Raw genomic sequence first — 19582 nt, 5'->3', positions numbered from 1 at the left:
TGGATTAATTAATAGTGCATTCATAATTAATAAATAATTTACAGAGGAGAGGAGAGGAGAGGAGAAGAGAGGAGAGGAGAGGAGAGGAGAGGAGAGGAGAGGAGAGGAGAGGAGAGGACAAGAGAGGAAAGGAAAAGAGAGGAGAGGAAAGGAAAGGAGAGATGGAGGTTTAGGACTCACCCAGTGTGGGAGCATTGAGCGCCATGACACCGTAGAATGAGAAAGGTCCGGTCTCAAACTTCATGTTCTCGTTGCCGGCCTCCACCTCCACTCGTCCCTGACAAAAAACAGACAGCAGAAACAAAGTTGGACGTTGTGTGTGACATTAATAACAACAATAACAACAACTAACAACTAAACTAACAATTAATTCATTACAGGAGGGATTTACTCAGCAAGTGACAGTGAAGCACCACAGTATTTATTTTATAATGACATAATCAGGAGGTTAGATCCCTATACTTGATAAACTTAAACTGTTATTCAACTGTTTGAATAAGTACAGATGTTTTTTGTGTTACATTTACTTTAAAGTTGATCTTTTTAGTGTCAGAAAAAAATGCAACCTCCAGTGTTTTCTCTAAACTCTTGCTCTTTCTGAAGATGAAAGGCCACTGAAACATCATGTGACACCATAAAAAAACCCACTTTAAGTCATGTGAATGAATTTTTTTGGCAGCTTATCAGCCCCTTTAGGGTCCGGAAACTGTCGAGAAATCGCATACACATCCTCCCCTACGTCATAACAGAAGCAGGGCTGCAACGAATGACTTTCATTATCAATTAATCTGCAGATTAATCATTGTTTATATTAGGAATTTCCTCTGCGGTGACAATGACTGGCTGAACAGCGCGATATGCGGTATTATTGCGACTTTATTTATCCTGATTTTAGTGCTGTATCAATAAACTTTATTGTTAGGTTATTATTAGGTATATTGTTGCTTATTAAATGACAAAGATGACAGTTTTAAAACAAATTAAATACTTTAATGCGCAAAAAAAGAGACGCTTTGGTTGAGTCTGGTTGCTATGATACGGAATATCAAAATGTCGGCACAAGGTAGAGTACCGGCCGGTCTATGTGTATTCATTTCTCCTCCATTGTTGTCCAGCACTTGTAGCTACATGTAGGATGTGACGGTTGGTCAACGTAGAGTTTTAAACAAAGTTGAACATTTTTCAACTCTCGACAACCAGAAAAAAAACACAAAACGTGCAGCGCTCAGCTCAGAATAGACTCTCAGTGCGTCGCCTTGGTGCTGCCGTTTTGTAGCAAAGTGTAAATTGCAAAGAATTCAAAAAAGAAAACAACGTGAACATGGCGGTTGTGGCGGTTGTGGCGGTTGTGGCGGTTGTGGCGGTTGTGGCGGTTGTGGCGGTTGTGGCGGTTGTGGCGGTTGTGGCGGTTGTGGCGGTTGTGGCGGTTGCTTGCCGTCCCCTGCGGTTCGTTTGTCAATATCGCGGTATTGCAATATTGCGGTTATTGCGACAGCCCTAGTCTGTATGTCAGAAAATATGAAAAATGACTGTTATAATTTCCCAGAGTCGATGGTGGCGTCTTCAAATGTCTTATTTTGTCCAACCACCAGTTCAAAACCTAAAGATATTCAGTTCTTGAGCATCAAATCCTGACATTTGAGAATCTAGAACAAGCAAATGTTTGGTGATTTTGCTTAAAAATGTTTATCAAAAGATTAATTTCCATCCACCCGGAGTGGATGATTGCTAGTTCTTATTAAAGACTGATACTGCCTTGTAATCCTGACTTTCCGTTTGTATGAAATGACAGTTTGGCCGGTAGAGGGCGGTACAATCACGGGTCAAAACAAGGTGGCGTACAGTATTTACTGTATAAGTGATTGTTCTCTGGAGAGGCTCTGCATAATTTGTGGGAGGAAACATGTTTACTTTGTCCTCGATTACACAGTATTAGGCACTCAGGATCCACTCATTTAAAAAGAGATGTGACTGCAGGGGGGTGATGAGATGCAAATGAGGAGAGGAGGGAGGCGGACCTGAGCAGAGGGATGGAGAAATTAGAGAGGGAGGCGGTGGAGATGAGAGGACAGAGGAGAGGACAGGACAGTCGGGGGTTAAGGAGGCCTCTGTGTTAGTACAGTGAGTTGGCCTGAATCGGCCAGCTGGAATGTGTGAACTGCAGCAACAACACAGCACAGTTAATCCACACTGTCATTCCTCCTTCCCTCCAACCCTCCATCCCCCACACACACAGGGACTGGGCTGATGACAGCAGAACAGGTGGTAAAATAAAACACAGAAAAAAGAAAAGGAAGATGGAGCTCGCTGTATCCAACGGTGACGACTAAATTAGGAAAGTCAGTTTAACATCTTTAATTCCAAAGTACAGTTTTCGTTTAAGTCATTTTAAAGGGATAGTTTGGCTGTTTTTAAGTGGGATTGTATGAAGTAAATATCCATAGTCAGTGTGGTACCTGCATTAGATGACGGTCGGCACGCCCCCATTTCGGAGAAACAGGTAGGAGTTACGACACGGGAGCAAAGCATTGTACTGCTGTGGACAGGGGCAGCAGCAAAACATATTTTAGCCACCTAAAAGAAAGGCTCACCTAAAAAAATCAATATCAGTTTAAGTTTATACTATATTTAGAATATTTTTGCCGGTTTACTTTGCTGTGAGACGGCTATACAGTCTATATTTACGACGGGGAACTGAAGCTGTTATCTATGCTCTCGCCAAAGCCACCGTTGAAAAAAAACAATGATTTTACCTCGCTGAACACGGGAGTTGCTGGTCTATGCTGCCTCGATCGGTTAGTTTGTTTGTGCTATTGTGGGAGTGAATGCCCTGACACACCAAGCCGATGGTCGGCCGTCGGTGAGCGTCTGTTGGCCTAGTTTTTGCGGTGTGTCCTGCACCGTCGGCTCTAATCTGCCCGTGTCGGTGAGAGAAATTGCTGAGATTGGCTGTTCAGCTTAAACAAATCAGTACACGAGAAGAAAAACGGCCGTGAGGAAAGCAAGCCAACAAGTAAAGTCAAGAAGAAAAACACAGAAGGCTCTTCTCATTTTTCATCTTCATCTCATCTTTTCATTCCAATACACGGATATTTTCACAACAACAACAACATGGCCATCTGGAATGAAGCTACGTGGTGAGTGAGAGTGGTGCGAAAATGGTCGACAAACGCTGCTTTGTTTATAATGAGGTTTACAATTCCAACAAACAAGGTCATTGAACTCAGCAACAACAAGACATTTTATTTTACATAAATGAGTCGATCAAATCAGACTAGCCGTGTGTGTGTACGTTTCTCTTTAAGACCTCCTGGAATGAACTGGTATGACCAGGAGATTTACAACATAAACGATCTGATACTGTATAACCATCCCCTCGAGCTATTTTAGGGTGCGTGCCAATTTAGAAACCTGGCTTGGATATTACAGGGAGGGAGAAGAAGGGGGGTGCGGGTGTATCTGTCACTGAAGTTACAAAGTAGGCTGCTCCCATCACAGACGCTGTGCTGAATTAAACTCACAACATCTCCCCGCGGCTCAGCAGCGAGCGCTTCACAACCGATGCCAACACTGATCCCAACTAAAGTCTAATCTGCATCAACACTGACACTGCAGATTTAAAAGCACACATTTGACTATTTTGCTGCTATATTTTTCTCACGACAATCAATTCTGATTGCCGGATATCATCCCTCCAACATCTCAACAATCAATGAAAATGATCTAAAGTCATTTCATCACCATTTCGATGCTTACTGATCGCAGTACGTTCTTACTCTCTCTACGGTTGTAACTTACAATTATGTATATTGTTACTAGAGCTGTCAATCGATTGAAATATTTAATCGCAATTAATTGCATGATTGTCCATGATTAATTGCGATCAATCGCAAATGAATCACACAATTTTATCCGTTCAAAATGTACCTTAAAGGGAGATTTGTCAAGTATTTAATACTCTTATCAACATGGGAGTGGGCAAATGTGCTTGTTTTATGCAAATGTATGTATGTATTTACTATTGGAAATCAATTAACAACACAAAACAATGACAAATATTGTCCAGAAACCCTCACAGGTACTATGAAAACATAGTTATGAATATTATAATCCATTTCTGCCAACAGATCCCCCGAAATGCTACACACTGTTCCTTTAAGGAGTGAAATGACCGTACACAAATGAGACACGTGTTAGAGGCTTTGGATGTTTTGGAGGTTGGAGTGTGTGTGTGTGTAGTGTCCAATCATGCGTGTCCACGTAAAACATGTGCATTGTCATACCTTTAGGGCTTGTTCTTAGTCCACATACTCTGGCTCACTAGCTTTCCCTCCATGTAACATACTTGTTTGCTCTCTTTCAGGCCTCTGGTTTTGTATTTCCTTGGTGTTTTATGAACATACTTTGGTGTTAAAAACACATCTTCATATCTTCTATCTTACAACGCATGCAGAGATATTTTTATCTTTATTTTAAAAGGTAAATTCACTGGGCATGAATGCCTTTGGCGCAAAGCACCGTTCCAAATTCATCCAGTTACACACATTCACACCTGCTCAGTGCAACCGCGGGCCTCAACCGCGGGTCAAATGCCTTGCTCAAGGACATCTAGCTGCTGAAAGGGGGGCTGACATTCTCTGCCTACCTCCTCAGGCTTTTATACTTTATAAGAAAGGTTGACAGACACAAAACGGTAAAAAAAATTAACTACCAGAATGCCGTGGAAACTTTGTCTATCCAATAATTTGGCCTTATGATGTCTTTTTCATAATCCTACATTTCTCCAACGTCTACTCCACTGTTGCCCCAGCAAGTATGTAAGGTTTACAAGCAGCGTGACTTCTTCATTTGACACTTAATGCAAAGCTTAAAGCTACTTGACTGTCACCAGCTTTCTGTCACTTAACGTATATCAGCAGATTTGGAAAGATGCTAATCACCTCTCAACATATGGTCAACTCTGCGTGCATGAGAGTGTCGGCTGGGGTCAAATACGTATAGCCTGCAACATGTGCACATACACATAAACTACAATCATACATGCCTCAGGAGCAGGCAGAAGGCGGACTCCTGGCGATTCGCAGTCGTCCACGCTGCTGCGCGGCTGGTGTTAAATTTAAAACAAGGCAGGGAGGAGAGAAAGAATAGAAACAGGGGGGAGGCGGAGGACAGGAGTGAGAGGTGGAAAGCCTGCCGGTGCTCCGGTCAGACCCGTTTTCCCAGATCTGCACCAACACAACAGCTGCCAACACAGGCCATTTAAAACAGGCCATGGGTGGATCGCTGTGGTCCACTATACACACACACACTATAGCACAGACAATCAACCCTGGTCACAGGCTTTTATCATCTTTATTTCTTATGTCTGATATGAAAGATAACTGTGTAGTGTTCAGGAGGATTTTACTTCACAGTAAGTTCTACAACATCTGCAATTAAACCTGCTTCAAACTTGAATTAAGAAAGCTGCAACCTGTCGCATTTGAGGATGTAAGACAACAAAGACACAAACTTACTCAGCAAAATCCAGTATGTAACTATAATAACCTTTTATCTATATAGCACTTTTCAAAAAACAGTTAATGAAGTTTAAAAGGGGTTTTGAATTAAGCTAAATGCTTCCTCACACCCTGTAATTATCTAAAGCTTTTATTTTTTGGCATTTCACTACGAATATGACTGACCATAAACTGTTTAATAAGTCATGAATAAACTCCTTAAAGCTTCTTACTTTGAGCGATGGGGTCCAACATAAACACAGAATTATCTGCCAAAGTTGGAACATTTTTATTTTGTGGTTGTTGTTTTTTTTAACTTGTTTTTCTCACTGGTTTGAGGTGTTGTCATGAACGTCTGTGCACCAATTAGATTGAGTTTAGCAATATTTGAATCAACTCTTTACTAATTTTGGTTTTAAAATATAAGGTTTTAAAAAAAATAAATAAAAGGTTATAATAAAGGAACATATTTTTTCCTGAACTTTAACTTTGATTGATGCTTATTTAGTAATGAATATTTGATGCCATTAATTAGGGCTGTCAATCGATTCAAATATTTAATCGTGATTAATTGCAAAATAATCGCACATTTTTCTCATGTGCTTAATACTCTTATTAACATGGGAGTGGGCAACTATGCTTGCTTTATGCAAATATATGTATATATTTATTATTGGAAATCAATTAACAACACAAAACAATGAAAAATATTGTCCAGAAACCCTCACAGGTACGGCATTCAGCATAACAATTCTGATTCTGATTTTAAATCAAGTTTTCAGCTTGAAACCTCACCGGCTTGCCGGTAGGAAAGTCACTACAAACATTTTTTTTTCAAAACCATAGAATTTTATTTTAAATTCTTGTAAAGATAACAAAGATACTAAATATGTCAGGAAGAATTTTGTGTATAAAATGAAGCACAAGGCATCTAGAATATTTCCATTTGATGGAATGATGCAGAACAAGAAGACACATAGTACATTGTACTATCGGACAGTGCAGGATTTTTACAACCTACTTAAAGGGTAAAAAGGGGCTAAAATGTAGGTTTAGGGGTTTAGTGTCATATGATGATCTACATGCCTTTTCACAGAATACTTTTTTAGTTTTTATCTCTTGGTATTTGAATGAACAATACAGTTATCAAGCCGCAGTTTTAGGCTTTAAAAACATGTATTGGCCACAGCTCTAAGTTATCATACTGAGAATTCATGTACACACACACACACACACACACACACACACACACACACACACACACACACACACACACACACACACACACACACACACACACACACACACACACACACACACACACACACACACACACACACACACACACACACACACACACACACACACACACACACACACACACACACACACCTGCCTGAGACAGCAACCTTTAATTGACCTAAACCCACGTCTCTAAAGGAAACTGCATGTAGTATGCAGACAAAGACATGATAAGGATGGTAATAAACCTCAGAGGACATGGTTCTTTGACATGATTACAGTAGAGCACCATCTCTTACTCATTTCTAGCTCAGCTTAAAGTTCAACAGGAGTGTGAGTGTCTGGTTGTGTGTTTTTACTGAGACATGTGCGGCGTCCTGAGCTGTAGGTGGGTGACTCTCGGCCAAAGTTCAGGTTGGTGCGTTATGACTCATAAAACAACATGGGCGTGAACTTCGTGTACCTGCTGAAGCCTCTATCTATCAAACTGACATACATCAGCCCTCTTAGTGACCCTGAGGGATAATTTACACTAGGCGGAGGAGTCTGAGCAGTTTTCTGTTTCAGTGATTAAACAAATGAAGGTGAGAGAAGGCAGAAAGGTAAAGTCATGATAGTAGGGCTGCACAATTTATCGAAGTTTGATCAAAATCGCAATATGGCCTACTGCAATATTGAAATCTCAGGAGGCCTTTGTTAAAGGCAAAACGTGTGTCAAAATACTGTTTTAAATTAAATATTGTGGAGTTGCAGAGATGTCCTGGCTTCACATCATATTCAACACAGTTAAGAAAACATCTTTGTTTGGTACAGATCCCCACAAAAATCACACCGTAATCATTTGTTTATGTTTTTCAATGAAAATGACAATAATGATGTAAAAATTATCATTCTCACTAATATCGTAAATCATATCGCGATTGCAATATCAGTAAAAACAATCGCAATTAAATATTTTTTCAAAATCGTTTAGCTCTGTTGTGACTGACGTAAGCTGACAAGAAGTAAACCTGGACCCAGGCTGTTGCCTAGCAATGCAATTCGGTTGAAATGGTCTATTGAAAGGGAGCCATCGGGTCGCTAATAAAGATACATCAATCAGGAAAGTGTTGGAACTGGGCCACTAACATAACACTTAACAAGGAGGGAAGATGAAACTATTGGAACAGGGCCTCCATGTGTATTATAACCAGCGGGCAACCTCCAGGTCTGAAAAGTGAAGCCAATGCTGAAGTGCCTTAAACTTGCATTCTTGCTAATAGCCAGCAGGGGGCGACTCCTCTGGTTGCAAAAAGAAGTCTGATTGTATAGAAGTCTATGAGAAAATGAGCCTACTACTCACTTGATTTATTACCTCAGTAAACATTGTAAACATGAGTTTATGGTCTCAATCGCTAGTTTCAAGTCTTCTTCAACACAGCATGATGTTCATTTAGTAAATTATCGTCCCATTTAGAGTCAAATAGACCATAAAGCAGGGGATGCTTTAGGGAGTGGCTACCTTGTGATTGACAGGTCGCTACCACGGAGTTGTCCGGTGTGGGAGTTGTCTGTGTTTTCGTCTCACAACTTTAACCCTTTCAAAGTGTTTTCAGTTCATGAAAGTTAATTGTAACATTTTTCGTCGCCTAAAAATGTCTTGAAAATGCGTTTGGTTGTACTTAGCTCCACCGTCTCGTGTTCTGGTTGCAAAAAACAACAACATGGCAACGGCCAAAAACCAAGAAACAGCCAAAATGCCAAACTCAAGGCGTCAAAAAGGCAGTCCATAAACCAATGGGTGACGTCACGGTTACTACGTCCACTTCTTATATACAGTCTATGATTAGAACCGACTGGAAATACAGTTCAGGGGCAGAATTAGGCAGTGTGTGTGTGTGTGTGTGTGTGTGTGTGTGTGTGTGTGTGTGTGTGTGTGTGTGTGTGAGAAGCTGTGACGAGTCCCTATAGAGAACTAAGGAGGAAATACAGTCATAGGCTTGTTAATAACTTATAACAAACACAGTAGGGGGCCCCGCCTGAAACCACACACACATCTCCAGCCAGTGTGTGTGTGTGTGTGTGTGTGTGTGTGTGTGTGTGTGTGTGTGAGATTGTGGTTGTGTGGATGAGTGTGTGTGCTTAAAGCCTAAGTGTTTAGTGGTTTGTGACCACGTGTGTGTCACAAAATGAACCGCTGACTTCAGTTAATGGTTGGTGTCAAACTGAACAGTTTGTGCAAAGTCATTGTCAAAGTGCACTGAGTCATTTATGCTGTGACACACACGCACACACACACAGAGCCTACTTTTAAGTCCAGGAATATTTCTTATTCTCACAGGACTGACATTTTTCCAGCTCTTGTCCACAACAGGAAGAGTTGCTCACAAATATGTTGTGACGTAATTATCCTGGAATGCAACTACAACAACAGAGCTTCAATCATCGACCACATACAGGATATTAATAATCAGTGATAATAATCCAGCTTCTTTGTCTGTTTCATCTTATTATAAATGAAGACACTTCTGGGTGGGTTTTTGTATTGGTCACACAAAATATTGATAGAAAAGAAACAAAAAGATCCTTATCTTGAGCCCTGCACATCATCACAAACTACCTGGTGATAAAAAAGCAGGTGGACAGTGAAATTAATCAGAATTTTACCTGGAGAGAGGCAACATACAAGATTGTTTTTGTATTTTCTGTGAGTATGTTTTCTTCAAGTCTTCAATTTGTATATTTGGGTTGTCTTCACTATTTGATGCTTGGTAATAAAAGGTGAATTTAGCATGACTATCAACCAGGAACAACAACAAATAAAAGGGAAAAATGCCATAAAATAGTGGTATGATGAAGTTTTATACGCCTCCCAGCATCCCAAATGTTTTTCCAGTTTATGACAACCCGACTACAACACAGCTAATTTAATATATGTGCTGAACATCATTCTTTCCTTTCATCCAGACTTGATCTAATCAAAACATTTTTCAAATTCTTGAAGTTGAATTTTCCATACAATACCAACCCTGTGAACACAACAGTGATCTAAGTCTGGCTGAGTAGACGGACTCTGTTCTGTGAGAGTAACAGAGCATCGTTATAGAAGCATGAATCACGCTGGTCGTAAACAAACAGCCTGCCTGCGGACAGTGAAGACTACCAGGAAAACACACACATACACACGCTATAAAAGGAGTGGAACAAGGACACTGAATTATCTGTATCTGAGGTTTTTAGTTCTCATGAGTCTACCGGACTCCCACACATCAGACATACATAATGCAAAAAAAAACTAACAAACATGTAAATGTGCACAAAGTCAAGAGAGTCTGTCAGTCCGCCAGGTTTGATTTTTGAGTGCAACAGCAAACCTCAGAGCCATCTCAACAGTTGTGTGTTATTTGAACAGTATTGTCACAACAAGAGCATTCATGGTTTCTGTTTCAAAGAATACCCCAATAATGTAACTTTGAACTGCACTACTGATGATGGACAGATGGACTAAAAAACGATAAAACTCGATGCAGCAGCAGGCATATCGCCTTTTTTATCCCATGCATTCTTCTTCATTGGCAAAACCTGCCGCCTACATTACCCACAATGCAACCTGACTGCCGACAGTTCTGTCAGATATTCAGCTGTGTTATGCTACTAGTGACTAACGTAGCCTCCAACAGAGATGAGGAACAGGCTACAGAGGTCTGGTAAGCTCACTTCTTCCCAACTCCACACCCACAGATTTTTTTCAAACTTGTATTGTTCAGCCGAGAACTGACGCTGACTCAAGTGACATCACTTGAGGCAATTCATTATATTTCCTCTAAATGCACAAAAGGCACAACACAACTTTTTTTTTGTCCCACATACGCCGTAGTGGTAGTCCTCAACACCTTTAAACAAACTTTGATGTTTAACGTTGTCTAACATATGATGTTAGTCCCGATAGTAGCCATATCATTGTAGTGAGACCATTTTTTGACTCTTGACCTCACTGAATAAAATGACCTGTGGTGGTCTCTAGGATAATCACAGCCTCATGAAACTTTACAGCCACAAACTAGAGACCGAGAGCATTCAGAGGATGGATGGCTTCCCTTGGTAGATTGACAATAAGGGGGTTTCTGAGCAGTTTCCAGAACAGAAGTGCTCGCCTTCCAATCACCAAAAAATGCAATTCTTGCAGAAATCTCAAAATGGCAAAAGTTTTTGATACCAAATCACAGCATGGCTTTTTCTGTGGTCTTCCTCAAGGTCTTGGTGTCTTAATGTGGTATTTTGGAGGGATTATTGATCATTGCTGCAACAACTTATGAGACATATTAGAGCATGGGAATGGGAATCATATATTTCTATCACAATGTTCTAAGCTCTTATACACTTTCACAATTTATATCAATTAGTTCATTAATTAATGTTTATTTCTGATTTATGACTAGAACATCTTTACACACAGCGCTGAGCTGCATCTCAAATTAATCTTCAGATTCACAGCTTTCAGGTGTTGTACACCACTTCTATGCGACATCTACTGTTGACCTGCTATCTCCCCCTTAAGATCCCCTGTACCCCCCTAAAAAAGAAAAAAATGCTCTATTGTGTGTCTTTTATAATCAATAAGCTGTTGTCAAATGTTAAAACACTCTCTCTACATCCTTCTCTCCACTAACCCTTCTCTGTCTGTTTCTCCCATTTCTCTGTTTCCAAATAAGCACTCCTGGAATGTGAGAGTATAATTTTGTTTACAGGACAAATATGAGCAGCACACAAACTCAACATGAACGCCCAATTTTCGCCAAGTTGTCGACACACAGGCTGGGCCAGGACTCTTCAGAAAAACTAGAAATTAATAATTTATTGAGTATTCTACAGTGTATCTGTAATCACCGAAATAAATATTCATCAGCACAGGATCTAACGAAAATAGTCCTTCTATTCTAAGTGAGTATCTATACAGAAATCCAAGTTATAAAGTGGTTGTATCTGGAACCACCTGGATCTTGTATCATTAAATAGTTGTCTAAGACCTTAAATTTGACACTTGACAGAAAGCAGTCTGAGTAAAGACAGGATATCAGCCCATCAACTTCTTTTAAAATTCAACTAAAACCCAGAGGATTTTTCTGCAGAGCCACACACTCACTATCCAGAACTATTCACAACTACTGGCTCCGACAGTATCTTTCCCTCCAGTGGAAAATTCTCTCCCTGGCATGCTGACACTAAATGCTACCCTCTCCAAAAAGGTCTCAGCGGATTATTCCACATGTGGGGTCTCTCCACAACATCCTCGGCGATATCCGGCCTCCCACGGAGAAAATCTCACCGAGAACGAGCGGCGGGGAGAAAGTCGTTATGATCCCCCGGATTACTGGACCCGGTTAATGACTGTTTGGGAACAATGACATAACCGACGTGTGGGAAATAAATGTGTGTGAAAGAGTGAGATTAAGACAATAAAGCGTAATATTCCCACCCTGTGGGATTTGGGCGCACGTGTACATGTACACAGAGCGGATACGGGAGACGTGCTTTGTGAGTTTTGTGTGTTTACGGTGTGTAAGCGTGCAGAGTGTATTGACAGCTGACTGACAGCAGGCGAGTATGGTGTCCTCCCTCCCCTCCACTATCTTCTATAATGGGGATCAATTAGTGAAGAGCATGTCCTTTAGGACCAGCAGCACAGCTCTCCTCCCATCTCTGTCCGTCTGTCCAAGGTCACAGCTGTCTGACACCTCATTTGCCGTTTTTCCCTCTCCCCTTTTCAACTTTACTGAAGCCATTTTCAGACATGGAGTACATATCACTGCTGGCTTCATCTGTCTGTTAAAGTGATGGCATTTTGTCATTCAATTCAATTCATTTTTTATATAGCGTCAATTCATAACATCTCAAAATGCTTTTCATATAGAGCAGGTCTAGACTGTACTCTATACTTATTTAGAAACCCAGGAGCAACAGCGGCAAGAAACCTTGTGCAGAACCAGGCTCTGGGTGGGCGGCCATCTGCCTCAAAAATTCAATGATTACAATACAAGGACACAGAAAAACAACAATAGCTGCATATCATTAACAAATTAATTGTTCCACAAAAAATACTGATTTCTTTCTCTGTACATAAGTTACGCACAGCTTAATGATGATCTTATAGTTACCTATTATTAAAGGTTTTTTTTTTACTCTGAAATAGTTGACTTTGCAACACATTCTCCAACTCAAATAACGCCACTTTGTCAGTGGCCCTCGGCATCGGAGACTGACGCGCAGGGTACTCCTCTTGCATTTCTTTTGGACGTGTCAGGGACGACGTGTCAGTATACGCTCGCTACATGCACAGTGTCCTTTCAAATTAAACTTCTGTTTTCACAGGAAGTTGGGTTTAGACAACACAACCACTTAGTTAAGGTTAGGAAACGGTCGTGGTTGACGTTAACTTCACTGACTAATGAATCACGTGACTAACGACTCATGTGACCTGTGGGACTGGAGATACGAACAAGTCACGTGACTCACGACGGACATGACAAAATAAGTCAACGTTACTTTCAGTTTCATTACGGGACACAAACAGCGGTCTCCTGGTTGAAAGTCTTGTGTTTGTTTGACCCATCCACCACCACTCCCACCCGCCCTGCATGGACTCTCACGCTATTAATACTGCGTCACTTGCTCCGACCGTCAAATATTGCCCCGGTGAGTTTACATTAGGGATGCACCGATGAGTCCCACAAGAGCTGCAGTTTTGGAGATGCTCTGACCCAGTCGTCTAGCCATCACAATTTGGCCCTTGTCAAAAGTCGCTCACATCCTTACACTTTTTTCTGCTTCCAACACAAAGTTCAAAGTTCAAAATGTTCACTTGATGTCTAATATATCCCACCCACTGCCAGGTGCCATTGTAACGAGATAATCAACATTATTCCCTTCACCTGTCAGTGGTCATAATGTTATGGCTGATCGGTGTATATTGTAAAAGTGACCAGGGTGCTTATAAACATGAGACCAACATGTTAAACTGCCGTCAGATGTCTGAAAGAGTCAGTAAGGCCTAGAACAAGAAGGTCAAATAATAACTAGAGCTGCAAGTAACAATTATTTTTTATTATAGATTAATCTGCAGATTATTCTCTTGATTGTTTCATTTGTCTATAACATAAAGAATAAAGTGAGATGGCCATTAAAATGTCTCATAACCCAACAATAATAAACTCAAAACAACAGCAGCAGTTTCAGAAGGTCGAGTACAAGTTCTACAATGATTGATGACTAATTCTACTGATTTGCACATTAACTTATCCTACACCCACATTATGACCACCTCTTTCTTTGTGTAACTTTCTGTATTTGTTATTTCTGCATCTTCATTGTTAATCACTCACTTAATAGCTTGTAAATCTTTAAGGGAAGTTAGGTTCAAATAAAGTTAAAGTTAATATTTGGTGAACCAGATATCCAGCAGATATAATGCCTGATTGCTCCACAAAGAGTATGTGAGCAAGGGCATTCTGTAATTTACCCAAAAAGTCTTTTATCATGCTCCATAAAGGACAGAACAGCAAACATTAAAAGCCACCGCTGATGTCTAGAGGTGGTGAGTGGTTGAAAAGAATTTAGGTGGCGTGTAGCTTTAACCTCCTCCAGCCTGGCACCAAATGTGACTCTTAAAACCCTTAAAGTAGCCGGCTAATCTCCTTGTAGAGTTGATTGACTTTGGATCAGCTGCGACTAACTGTTGTAGTTGTTATAACAACACACAGACTCACACACTGTTTTTACATTTCCTTCATTGCCTGATCTTAATTACTCTCAATAAACTGTACACATTAATGAACTCATGCTGTGCGCGTCTAAGAAAAAAAGGTTAGATTAACGTGTTATCATGGTTGCTTAGCAACAGGGTCACGGGGGAGATCACATCTGCCAACACGGAGCAGGTTACAGATACAAATTAACCATAATCAGTTGCCAAAACCATAGACTGTATATAAAGATGGACGACATGACAGCTCCCCAAAACACCTGGATCGCCCCCTGGTGGCTGGCTGCAGTATAGGTCATAAAGCCCGTCTCCTCCATGTTAGCAGACGGGATATGGGCCAAACTAAAAAGTCAAAGTACACGTCAAATAAATATCCCAAAGATGGTTTTTGTCATCTTAGGTAGTTCTTATCACGCTGATGTATGTTCAAATTTGGTTTTAATTAGTTATTTGATGCTATAATAGAGGGGGAGACGTCATGATTGACAGCTGTGATTCTCTCTCGCTGACAAGCTGCAGCGGTTTGGACGGGACCTCGATACCGTGGCTCCGGCCCCCCCGATCACTTCTGCGCAGATTCTGGCTTCAAATTATGTCAAAATCTTAAGAAGGCTTCACTTTTGTACAGTGGGAGGAAGTGGAGACGCGTCGTCCATCTATATATACTGTCTACAGTCCCAACCCTCCAGTTCCCCCTTGGGTAAACACTGATAGCTCTGTCAGCACTGTTGCCGTTGTTTACACTGTTCCTGCTGTTAGCGTCGTTAGTCGCTAGGCACAGCTGTTTCCATGTTGAGAGCCATGTGGAGGCAATCCCTCAATCATAGATGTGCTCTGAATTTGACTTTTAGCCCCTTTAAGTCCTTGAGGGAGTATTGAGTCTTTATCACATTACATTTTAAACACCATAACTGAACTTATTATTATTAATATAATTATTAACTTACTATTGGCAGTTAACAGCACTCTTGGAAGATCATTTTATTTTTGTTCAGTGACTCAACTTCATTTTGAATTCTTTAAAGAAACACAAACCAAGACAAACACCAACAGCATTAGGGAGTCGGGACCCCCGTTGGGTCAACGCTGTGTACAACGCCTACCGCCATCTGTCACAAGCTGTAGCTCAGAGCCACGTTTAACTACACGGCAAGCCGATCAGTGCTGCTAAGCTCCAGATACACTCGGAGAGGGGATGAGCTGACAGGAGGAGGTTGCGATAAGGGTCAAAGAAAGAAAGAGGAAGAGTCAGCACACCTTTTATTCAGGCAGAAGCAATGAGAATATGACTTATAGAGGGCGGGATATGTTTATCACGGTGAGTCAGAGGGCTGTTACACGTATGGAACTGGTCTTTCAAAAGTATTCTGACGTCAGGTAGGAAAAAGTACCTTAGTATGTTATTATCCAAACTTGATTTTCAAGATCTAACACTAGGGCCTGACAAACTGCTGTTATGTTTTTTTGTCTCTTTCCTTCACAACTTTTCACTGACTTTTTGACTTGTCTTGTGAACTTGCTTGCTACAAAACTATATCAAGTTCAAATCCCTTTTTTTTTATTAGAAACAAAACCTTATAATATCAAACTCAACTGTCAAGCCAACATGGACGAGAAGTCAAGTCAGTAACAATGCATATTTGAACTACATTTACATAACAACTTGGCAAAAAGATCAAGTGATATGATCAACAGCTCCAGAACAGCTACTAAATGGACCCTGTGTTCAGGCTTCTTTGTCAGATGCTATTTCCCAAAGTCAAGAATGAACTTTGTAACTCAAACAAAGTACATTTAATATACAAAGAAAGTTCATATTTGCACACCGGAGACAAACAAAGAAAGATGCAAAAGAATCACTGAATTTGACTGTAGAAACCGAGACTATGTAATGTGAGAGTTGAAGTTAAACTAGATATTCTCCCACTTTGCACGTGTTGGTGTATACATGAGCGTGTGGGAGGGTGTTTCAATCAACTAGTCAGTTGTCCTTGCGATCTGCTTTTGAGCTCAACTCCTGTTATTTCAGCCACACTGAAGCAACCAGCAGTCACAGGCAGAGAAGTCATGCTTCACCCCCCTCTTCCCTAAATCATCACGTACCTGCAGGATGAGAACGAAGTAGTCGACGGGCTTGCCCCTCTGGTAGACGTAGTGATGGGGCGAGCGCTTGTCACTGTCGTTGAACTTGATCTCCTGGATCACGTCGGGGTGGCGCAGGATTCGCAGCAGCACCTTGTCTGAGATCTGAGACGGGCTGAATAAGCTCACCTCTGCAGGAAGAGAGAGGTTTGCTATTAAGTGAAAAAGGGAACAAATGAAGACCTTTTAAACACAAAAAACACCATAATACATTTCTGGACATTGATATACTTAAATAAACATAACAGTATTAAGAAAATCTAAATTCTAGAGATGTAACAACATAATTTTTTCAGAACAGACCTGAGTACCAATCTGTAAACCAAATGTGCTGACATCACTGTGTTATCAGTCCTACTTGTATTAGCTATTACAGCTGCTAGACTGCTACTGTGGCTGCTTCTCTATCTCTCTATCTCTCTATCTCTCTATCTCTCTCTCTCTCTCTCTCTCTCTCTCTCACACTCTCTTTCTATCTATCTATCCCCCCAGCCGGTCTCGGCAGATGGCCGCCCGCCCTGCGCCCGGTTCTGCTCCGGGTTTCTTCCCAGTAATCGGGGAGTTTTTCCTGGCCACAGTGCGCTTGGTGGATCCTGTTGGGTCTCTAAACTATGGTGTACGGTCATAGACCTGCTCTATATATAAAGCGTCTTGAGATAACTTCTGTTGTGATTTGACGCTATACAAAAATAAATTGATTTGATTTGATCACTGATCCATTAAATGTTAAATTTGTGCATTTGTCTACAGTACAAAACAAACAGTTACATAAACCAGTGTGCCAATCTGTCCTACAGCAGTTGATCCTACACTTAACTAAAGGAGTGTAACATATTTCTAGGCATAAACTTTTGCTTTGACAAAATGAATTAATTCAAAGGATTACAAGGATCGAGTAGAATTAAAAAAGCACATTGAGGAATCTTGTGCCATAAATGGACTTTACATGACTTAGTATCAACTAGAGCTTCCAAATACATTCAAATGAAGATCAGCTCTTCGTCAGACTTATGAACAAAGTACTAAAAAGTACAGGGACACTGAATTATATTCTGGCTTTCTTAAGTAAGAGAAGAACGTAACACTTTCTATGACGCCCATGTCTATAATGCACTATAAACATACCTATAATGCGTTATAATATGCTTATAGCACCGTATAATTATAGATATAAGAACTCATAAATATTGATAACGCTTTATAACAATAATCATAACACATTATAAAGCATTTTATAATGACCTATAAGGTCAAGTATCATAATACTTCATAATTTTGTTTTGTAAGGATCTTAGTTATTATAATCTTTTTATAATGTCACTGTTATGATGCTTTATAATGATATTATAAGCTACTCTAAGTGATCATTGTTTGCTTTAAGTGAAGAAAATATCATTAAATTTATGAAGAACAACACACGAAAACGCTGTTAACTCTAAGTGTAACTTATAATCACATTACAATGCATTATAACATGTCTTTTTCTGTTGTTGCCTTTGTTTTATTGGTATTTCTCTCTTTTTTTTGTTCTTTTAGTTAAATTGTTCCACTTAAAAAAGTGGGCTCTTGTTTCTCATTGTGTAGTTTTTTTTCAAATGTAAATAATGTTTGGATGAAAAAGAAAAAATTGTCTCTGTTAAAAGAAACAACTGGTGAAATGTGTTTGGTTTACATGCGTTTCTCAACTGTCGCAGGCCGGTCTGTCGCAATAAGAGCTCAACCATAAGTGCCTTCGACCCCACCCAAACTGACAACAAAGGAATGGTCCACCCTGCAAACAAAACCCTGCAACACACAGTGAGAGGTGAGGCATACGCGGACAATGTTGGAATTCATCATCTAAAAAGGCAAACAAACTGCTTTCTTTCTGGTTTATGTATTAAGTCAAACAAGTTCGAAAAAGAGAACTGTGAGCTTCTGCTGTGACTCAGATTGAATGTTGCAGCACTTTTCAGTGATTTTCAAATCACTTTCAAAGTTCGGACATTTTATATCTTCCCGTTTTATTAATGTTTTTTTTCGACTGGAACAAATATCTTAAAGATCAGTGATACTCCAGATATCCCACATCAGATATTAATGGCAACGGAGATCAGACACAATCTAAAAAAAGCTGTCTAATGATCATTGATGTCAATATGAACCAAAAAAAGGAAAAGAAAAAGGGAAACAGTAACTTCCTGGACACAAAAACAGAAAAAAACCCATTCCAGTGTAATGAGTCAAGAAAGAAATATGAAACCATCATACTGAGAGAGAAAACAGAAACAGCAGACACTGGTGTGATGTCTGCAGAGGTATTAGACACTGACGTGCTCCTCCACCACCACGTGTGTGAGACGAGGAAGTGCTAGTCATGCTAGCAGCAGCTAGTGCTAACTGCCCCTGGCAGAGCATATCCGCTAACGCTCGCTAACCAGACAGACTGCAACACGTTCTCAAGTGATTTGTAGCAGTGACGAGGCAGCGCATCCAGCTGGCTAAAGTCCAGTCTACTTGTGGTGGTGAGCACACACAAGCACACTGCCTCGGATCTTAAATAGACCTTCAGAGTAAATAAACACATTTAAACCTCCTCCCTGCATGTATGGACCTGCTCTGCTTGTCAGAGGGCAACATGACAGAATCCATCTCATCCTGACATCCTGAGGACATTCATGTTGTGGCTACATATCGAAGACATACTGTATGTTCAGCGGTGGAAGAAATACTCAGCCTTTACTTAAGTAAAAGTACTAATACCACACTATGAGAATACACACATAAGACTGCTGAACTCTTGAGCTCATCCCTCAACTATTATCACTTTACCTTTATATACTTTACATACTGTTTTACAAACTGTTACACCTCTGTGTGTATATATACATATAAATATGTATTACTTCTCTATACATACTACATTCCTGTCTACACCTGTTTGTATATATATAAGCTTTAAAACTGAGCCCGCTACAACCTA

The 19582-nt window shown here is 40.4% G+C and overlaps 1 protein-coding gene across 4 annotated transcripts in view; it reads right to left on the bottom strand.

Annotated features, from left to right (window-relative positions):
* The window catches only part of LOC141769589 (metal transporter CNNM4), a 58949-nt gene that overhangs the window by 15958 nt on the left and 23409 nt on the right, over nucleotides 1-19582 (bottom strand). For 2 of the 4 annotated variants that reach the window (XM_074638819.1, XM_074638821.1), the window contains exons 4-5: nucleotides 16582-16772; nucleotides 181-277 (exon numbers count right to left, since the gene is read on the bottom strand). In XM_074638819.1, the coding sequence (XP_074494920.1) occupies nucleotides 181-277; nucleotides 16582-16772 (288 nt within the window). The remainder of the gene's footprint in view (nucleotides 1-180; nucleotides 278-16581; nucleotides 16773-19582) is intronic. The other 2 variants (XM_074638820.1, XM_074638822.1) reach the window with 1 other exon arrangement.

Source organism: Sebastes fasciatus, chromosome 6 (assembly GCF_043250625.1).
Source record: "Sebastes fasciatus isolate fSebFas1 chromosome 6, fSebFas1.pri, whole genome shotgun sequence".
NCBI lineage: Eukaryota > Metazoa > Chordata > Actinopteri > Perciformes > Sebastidae > Sebastes > Sebastes fasciatus.
Note: the sequence above shows the minus strand (reverse complement) of the source record. Positions and strands in the feature narration are given on the sequence as shown.